The sequence below is a fragment of the Rhinichthys klamathensis genome, unplaced genomic scaffold, assembly GCF_029890125.1.
Source record: "Rhinichthys klamathensis goyatoka isolate OS25496 unplaced genomic scaffold, OSU_Roscu_1.1 h1tg000181l_1, whole genome shotgun sequence".
Lineage (NCBI taxonomy): Eukaryota > Metazoa > Chordata > Actinopteri > Cypriniformes > Leuciscidae > Rhinichthys > Rhinichthys klamathensis.
In genome coordinates, this window is record NW_026606709.1 from 1,160,935 (window position 1) to 1,169,007 (window position 8,073).

Below are 8,073 nucleotides of genomic sequence, written 5' to 3' on the forward strand. Positions count from 1 at the left end.
AAGCGGACTTTTCCCTCCACAGACACACGTCGGTTAACTAAGAAATACACTTGCGCTCCCCGGGGCGGTTCAGCGCAAAGAGGAGGCGTGTTCCGGCGCAAACTTTCCCTCATGCTATTTTGCTGTTCTATAAAACAATTGCGCCACTGACCAGAAAAAAACTAGTCTAAAGTCAGTGGCGCGTTGCGCGTTGTTCATTATGCTATTTTAAGCGCGCATGTTTGGCCATAATCAATGTAGCGGGTGCACAACGCGCATACACGTTGATTCTCTCATCTAAGCAGCAGATTTCATTTTTGCAAATCATACATTATTACGATAGATAGATAGATAGATAGATAGATAGATAGATAGATAGATAGATAGATAGATAGATAGATAGATAGATAGATAGATAGATAGATAGATAGATAGATAGATATATAGATAGATAGATAGATAGACAATTTATTATAAAAGCATACATGTAGCTTACACATTTACCCAAATTATCATACGCCTGTTTAACAGAAGTTAATTTGGGTGGGTTTCTCCATCCCCAATGTCACTTCTCTGTGTTTTACGGCCCTGACGAGAACGTCGGTCTCCTCGGCTGTGAACCACTCCTGGCGCGCGCCTGGCAAATCCGCCGTTATAATAGGAATCCGCTTTAGAACCAAGGGGGTAATCCATCGACCGGAAGTTGAAGCCGGCCGGGTTCCGCCATGTTGTAGCAGAACTTCACTTGCGTTAGCATTTCCATTGACTCCCATTCATTTTGGCGTCACTTTGACAGCGAATAACTTTACATCTGAGGCGTTTAAAGACTCCATTTGTCCATTATTTATTTCTAAAGAAACACGACAATGTGTAAAGGGCTCCATTACCTTCTATGTTACATTATGGCCCCATAGAAACAGATTTAGTAAAAATAGGCTAACGATTGCGTCATAACCACTCGACTCTCTGTCGCGCTGTACAGAAATTACCGTACAGACAGGAAGAGAAGCTCGCAGGCAATCGGGGGGACGTCCCTTCAAGGGAGAAGCCCATAGATAATGAGTCCATGAAAGCAACGGAATTCTTACTCCTAATCACTCACGATAAAGAACTCTTTGCTCAAGTTCCCCGTCACTGCAAGATTAACGTTGGCAATTTTCACGCACAGCTACTAGAAGATTAACGTCTGTCAGACAGGTTGCTCACGTCATCAAGCTTAGTCTGAGTCGGTTTGAGTCTGCGCGTCAGGAACGGAAGTGCTCAAAAATCGCTAAAAATGGGCTTCAACTGTCTCAACTGAGTTCCAGTGAGATGGCTCTGTCCACTTCTTATAATGTCTATGTTTAGAACAAGCACGCCTGCTCTTTAAGGGAATGTGAGATGACGCTCTGATTGGTTTATTTCACGTTACGCCCAAACCACACCTATGAATAATGAAGCTACTTCAGACCAACCCCTTTTAGATTTGCGCCAGGCGCAAGAGGCATTTATCCCGCCGGGAAAATAGCAACAGCGCCGGGATCCGCCCACAAAGTTACTTGCGCTTTGCGCTTTGACACTTGCGTTTCAGATCGTTAAAATAGGGCCCATGGTGTTTTCTTTCTGTGAATGTGCGAGACTTCCGATTTATTAGCCGCTATAGGGAAATAAGGAGAAGAATATATCGAAGTGCAGTAAACTGTAAAACCGTTTGCGCAACAAACTAGCGTGTTTATAATTAAGACACTACATTAAAATAATATGGTAAGATACCAGTTTGCAATTTCAAGCAGCATAACAAGCTGTTTTGTACAGCTAAAAAGAACGGGAAGCGAATGACACCAGAAGCCAGACACATTAAAATAACGCCCGCTCTCTTACCTGAAAAAAAAAGTGGAGGCGCTCAGTGTCTTTACAAAGCGACATCACCAACTACTGGCCTGGCATGCATAATACAGCATTTTTAGTCGTTCACAAACATGAAAATAAGCCAAAACAAATCAAGATCATTCTTATTATTTGGTTATTTTTTATAACAATCATACATCTTCCTAGTTATGCCAAGCTCTAAAATATTTTATCGGGTAGAAATAATGTGAGTCATTGGAGCCTTCAAACATTGTTGTGGACAGACACGCAGTAACTTGCCTTGAAATCAAAAAGGTTTGAGATCCAGTGGTCGAAGTATACAAAATATTAACAAAGGTTCATTCTACAACAGTCAATACAAAATAGGCTACTAATAGTTTTATCAATCAAGTCATAAAATAAAAAAATTGAAAAAGCCAAAACAAACTTACAAACTTTTGGATAAAAAACATGAGAACAATAATGAAAAGGAAGAGGTTGTTTATTTGGCAAAAGCCACAAACAGTTGAGTAACTTGGTAAAGTTGTGTTAGTCTCAAAAGGAGAAATATGTAACTGTCAACAGAGAAGCTGAAAAAGGATCAGTACTAAACCAGAAAATTATTTAGCACTGCATAATTTGTCAATTTACTCAGAAACACGAATATAATATCATAATTGTAATACAAACAATTGCCAAAAACGTACACAACTGTTTGAGTTGTTGTTTTAAAAAATATATATATAAAAAAATGATTTTAAATTGAACGGTAGTGTTAACGGTTCATTTTTGAACGGTTAAATTAATAAAACAACAAAAGACTGAACTTTGAAAACAAAAGAGTGTTACAAATGTGTACTCATGACATTTTTTGAAGGCAGCTAATATGATTCAAAATGACAATCTATTGGTGAATCATGTTTTATCAAAAGAGAGCAGGAGCTAAGAGAGTGAACAAAAATGGAAACACATTGCTTATTTGAATGAACTTTTATTTCCATACAATAAAAAAATGTGCTCCTCTGCATGTGGCACTGCAGACTAGCCACAGCTAGAGAGCTTTAATACAGCTTTGCTGCAAAGCACACAGACATATTGTTAGTATGTCAGCCATAACCTCTCTGTTAATGTCATGAGAGTATAATACTGTTGAGTTCTGCGCCCTTCATATTCATGACAACAAGAGATGCTTAAACAAAAGAAGGAAAAACACTATTCAGAGATTTTGAATTAAATTATTATTTTTTAAATGTCTATAATCACGGGCTGAAATCTTTGCTGTTCCAATAAAAACTATAAAAAGTAATAAACTGGGCAGCCACTATTTCATGAAAGTAACTGACTGTATTATTATTATTATTAGGCAAAAACAGTTCCGATCATGACTATTAGACTAAGTTCAGAGTTCACATGGCCCAAGTTATGTTGGCTGCATGTTCTTTAGCCTTCATGCGCAGTACAGCAATGCTGGAGGACCGCCGTTCAAACTCGGGTTTGGTCTCAAACGCGGCGTGACTGTTCGGTGAAGGAGCCAGGAGTGAATCGGCGAAGAAGTTATTGAGAGACACGTGATTAACTCCAAACTGATTTTGCTGGTGATTGGGGAAGCCCACGTAACCGTGCTCAGCGGCCCTCGGCGAGTTGGGGTAGGGTGATGTCACGCAGGGAGGGGAACCTCGCGGGATCATGCAGGATGACACTACGGAGCTGCCTGGAGCGGGACCTGTCCATAAGTTGTTGGGAATCTGTGTGGTCGGAGAATGTGAGACAAAAAAAACACTGTTTGGTACATGTGATGAAATGGAGATGGAAAAAAACAACAACAGGCTTGAATAATCATCAAAATAAAGAAAACCAAATGTTTGAACATTCATGGCACATCAATATAGATTCCGATTTGGAAAGTTAATTAAATTTTAAAACATAAATCAATGCATTTTTGTGTGCCTGGGAAAAGTTTCTGATAAACTGATGACATCATATCAGATACACCCTCAATCTGCATTAAAATACAGTGACGATTATGTCCAAGACTTTAAATGAATCCAGACCAGGCTTTTAAAAACAAACCCTGCAGTCCACAAAAATGCATCTGTGTTCACCACAAAAATCTGAGTGTACACATGTCATGGGCATAAGACAAACACAAGCCCTGCAGTGTGGTTTACAACATGCCTGGTGCAATAAGGACCTGCTGTAATGTCAAATTAAGGCAGAGGCTTTTTTTTATAAGACTATGGAAAACGCATGAGTAAGGAATCTACTCTCGGATGAAGGAAATTGAGGTCCCGCGGTGCCATGTAAATCTTCCTCTCCTGTCCTCCCAACAGGTTTTGTCAGTTACCGTGAGACGGCTCTCTGCAGCCTGACTGACCGCCCACCCTCACCCGTCACAACAGATCCAAGCTCTAAAGGCTATGCCTCATGTCAACAATTCATGCTTTGTGTTTGGGTCAGTAAGGACCATATGCTATTTGCTGAAATTACGTCAAATGTTTTGTGACTTTTCAGTCATATTTTGTAATCAGATCAATAAATACTGTCACCTTGAATAATTTTTTTATATATATATAAAGATCGTGAAATCTACTTATACAATGTATGACAAATAGGTGATTACTTCCGAGACATATAGTGCAAAACCAAATTCAAACAGTGCAGAACAATAATACAGGGTTGCCAATTCTATGCTGATGCATATTTAATTAACAGCCATGCATTAGATGATTTTTATTATTATTATTATTATTATACAAATAAGTAAATCACCTGTGAGTAGCTGTCTGTCCGGGGCAGCATTGATATGTCATAGGTTGCTGCAAAGTGGCTTTTGGCCTGTTGGATCTGTCCATATCTTTCTCTCTTCCTCCACTTGGCTCTTCTGTTCTGGAACCATACCTTGAATAGAAAGAGGAACCGTCATTTTTCCGTGATGTTTAATGATTGAATGAATCTGAGTAAGTACTGAGTTACAATAATTAACTACATGTAGGCAACTTACTATAGGATTATGGATAAAATTAGGTTGTGTTTTAAGGTTAGTTACATGTAATTATGCATAATTTACTGTTATCACTATAGTAATTACATGTAACGTGTAATAAGGACACTGTAAAATAAAGTGCTACCATTTATTTTTATTGAAATATTTGACAATGTGATTAAATGTTAAGTTATAATTTATTACAGGGCTGTTACATTAAATTCATAAATTGTGACATAAGGGTTACTAAGTTTAGATTGAAAACAAATACATATCTATAACTAAATAAAGGTAATAAACGTCATGGTACACAAACACTCTTAAACATAACAGTTCTTTATTAGTATCTATGGTTATTTGAAAAAGGTTTTGTATAGTGCAAAAAGGCTCTTTAGGTTATTAAAATGTTCTTTACACAAAGAATACAAAAATTGTTATTTTAGGAACTGTTCACTGAAAGTTTTGGGGAACCAAAAATAGTTCTAATCTAAAGAACCTTTTTCCACAATAAAGAAAGATTCCATGGATGTTAAAGGTTCCTCATGGAACCATCAATGCCAATAAAGAACCTTTATTTGAACCCGCCTTTTGGAACCTTTATTTTGTATATTTTAGTGAGCACTGTAAATATGTTTTCATCAGGACAGCATCTTATTTTTCATAATTTCATTTGTCTCAATTTCATTTTCTTTCTTTTTCATGAGTTTTCAAGGGTTAAATTTGATTTTGTTAATCGGTTATTAAATTCAAAATGGTTGAAAAAGCGCAATGAACAAACACATTCTCAACCAACTCGTCACATCGTTCATCATTCAGATAACGTTCCCATACCCAACGCGTCTATATATGACGCCATAGGTTTCTCATTGAAAGTAGGCCTATGGATTATCCTGCATGTCGAACAATGTGACGCCGAGCGCCAAGAGTTCCAAATGTTGAATGAACAGGTTATTCCACCACTTTCATTTTAACTTCAGCATTTCAGGCTGAAATCCATGTTACGTTTTCAGTTATAGTTTGTTTTTTATTTGTTTACGTTGAGGAATGCAGAGCAATCAAATTTGATTTGAATGTTTTATAGTGAGTAAAATGTCCTCAAACATAATGACGTTTTTCTCAGACAAGGCCTAAGTTCTTGAGAAGTTCCTAAAATAAATCAATAAAAAGCGAAAGAGTTTTAGGGAATCCAAATGAAAGTGAGCCGTTACCTGAACTCTTGCCTCCGTGAGCTCTGTTCTCATGGCCAGCTGTTCTCTCACATACACATCTGGGTAATGTGTTTTCTGGAAGACTTTCTCGAGTTCCTCAAGTTGAGCGCTGGTAAAGGTTGTGCGATGGCGTCTCTTCTTGCTGCTCGACACGTTGCTGTCGCATTTTTCGCCGATGTCGTCCAGCTCCGTTTTGTCTGGTCCGGTTGTGGCCGGAGAGACTCTGACACTGCAGCAGTTCTCCATCGCGTGCAGGCTGCTGTCCTCCGTTTTTGGAGCGCAGTAATTCACGCCTGTGATCATTATTAAAATAAAGGTAGTTGACATAAAATTGCAGTTTCAGCAGCATCTAAAACTAAATCTAAAACTGTATTTAAAAAAAATGTTTCAGCATAGAGAAACTGCATGGAATAAAGTTGTAGGCTGTAAACTTTTTACATCGTAGGCTATGATGATCTCACAGGGTTTATAAAAAATTAAGAAAAAAAACAAGACCTTAAATACACTTTATTCATTTCTATATAAATAATGCTGGAATGTATAGGCCTGTATTATTGGGCCTTTTAGTCCACGTAGCCTACAATCAGGGGGGAAATGACATTCATTTTCATATTGCTATTTGAATGAAAATAAATCACTCATCTGCAACATTGTTTTCGAATTACTTTTTAATGAAAAGTGTTTCCAAAAGTAGCCCATTAACCGATAAGCAGATAAATAAATAAGCAATGATAATTAGAAGAATATAGTTTTAAAGGCCAAAAAAAGTTTATTTAGAATTATAAGGAATTAGTTTAAGTTTCTTAAAAATATATCTAAGAACAAAAGAAACAACTTTGTCGCTGTTTTTTGTTCATAACTTAGGCCTAGGCCTATATTTTTAATTACAACTCAACACATTATTCAAACGTTTGAATTGTTGAAAAGTTGTAACCTTTCAAAAAAATATATATAGCCTAAATAATATTTAAATATTGGTTAAATCTGTATTTTTCACATTTAATTCTTAGATAATCTTTTATAAAGCTATTTACGTATAGCCATAGTCCTATAGAAATAAAATAAAAACATGTATCGTTAGAATACGCAAAACCGGTAATTATCTTCTATTTGGCTATTTTGTTTTACACATAAAAATAAAGGTTATTACAAAACGTGATTTTATAGTCTGATGCCACATGAGGACATTATGACACAAATAACATTTTCACTTTTCACCACATAAATCGGTGCTATAATGATCTGAACGCATTGACCTGAAGAAACTTTTAAGAACTTAATTTAAGAACCACATAGCAACTTAGTTACTGAACCTTGTTGCAAAAAAACACGGAAGAATCTTTAAATGTTTTACAAAATGTTTGCTTTTACAAAGTTTGGGGGGGACTTTTTTATTTTTCTCAAAGCCAGACTTACTGTTTCGGTTGTCACACGGAGACGATCTGTCCATCGTGCTGTGTTGCTCATTGCTCTGCATCGAGAAGGCTTGGACGCATTTCGGTGATGTCTTGTTGTAGTACGGCACATTGTCTAAAGTCTCCATAACTTGGTCCATGTAGTAATCACTGCCTTTAATCGCTTGACTTTTCAAGGAGAACTTGTCGCTCAAGTACTCCATCATGGTCCTCTGGCCTCGACTCAAGCATGAAGAGCGTCAATGGACACCATAAATGTTTTAGTGATGTCAAAAATGAAGCAATGCAGCCAATTATTTGTGCAAGTCGTTAATTTGTCTTGTCTTAAAGAGACCGAGGGCCACTCTTTATACGGCAAAGAGTGGGAGATTCAAGCAACCACCCAGCTTCTGAATATGGAGAAGGTGAAACTCCACCCACGCGCACAAGCACTAAATAAGATTTATGAAACTCTCCGATGACCCGAAATGAAACAGTTACACTTGCTTTCGCTTTCGTGTTTGGATATCTCTAATGATTATTTAAATCCGACTGGAGATATATTGCGCGATATTTAAAGTGTTAAACCATTTGTAAACAATATTAAGCATTTCACTAATCATATTAAAGTTGGATGAATGCTAAAAAGAACACTAGCCGAAAGTAAGTTGTCTTTATAAAG

General features: G+C 37.1%; 1 protein-coding gene across 1 annotated transcript; it reads right to left on the minus strand.

Moving 5' to 3' along the window:
* Nucleotides 1-3,153: 3,153 nt before the first annotated feature.
* On the minus strand, nt 3,154-8,073 carry alx1 (ALX homeobox 1). Its single transcript, XM_056261207.1, has 4 exons — nt 7,414-8,073; nt 5,998-6,290; nt 4,576-4,704; nt 3,154-3,551 (listed from the first exon to the last, which is right to left on the minus strand). The coding sequence occupies exons 1-4, from the start codon at nt 7,616-7,618 to the stop codon at nt 3,213-3,215; spliced, it is 966 nt and encodes a 321-aa protein (XP_056117182.1). The 5' UTR covers nt 7,619-8,073; the 3' UTR covers nt 3,154-3,212.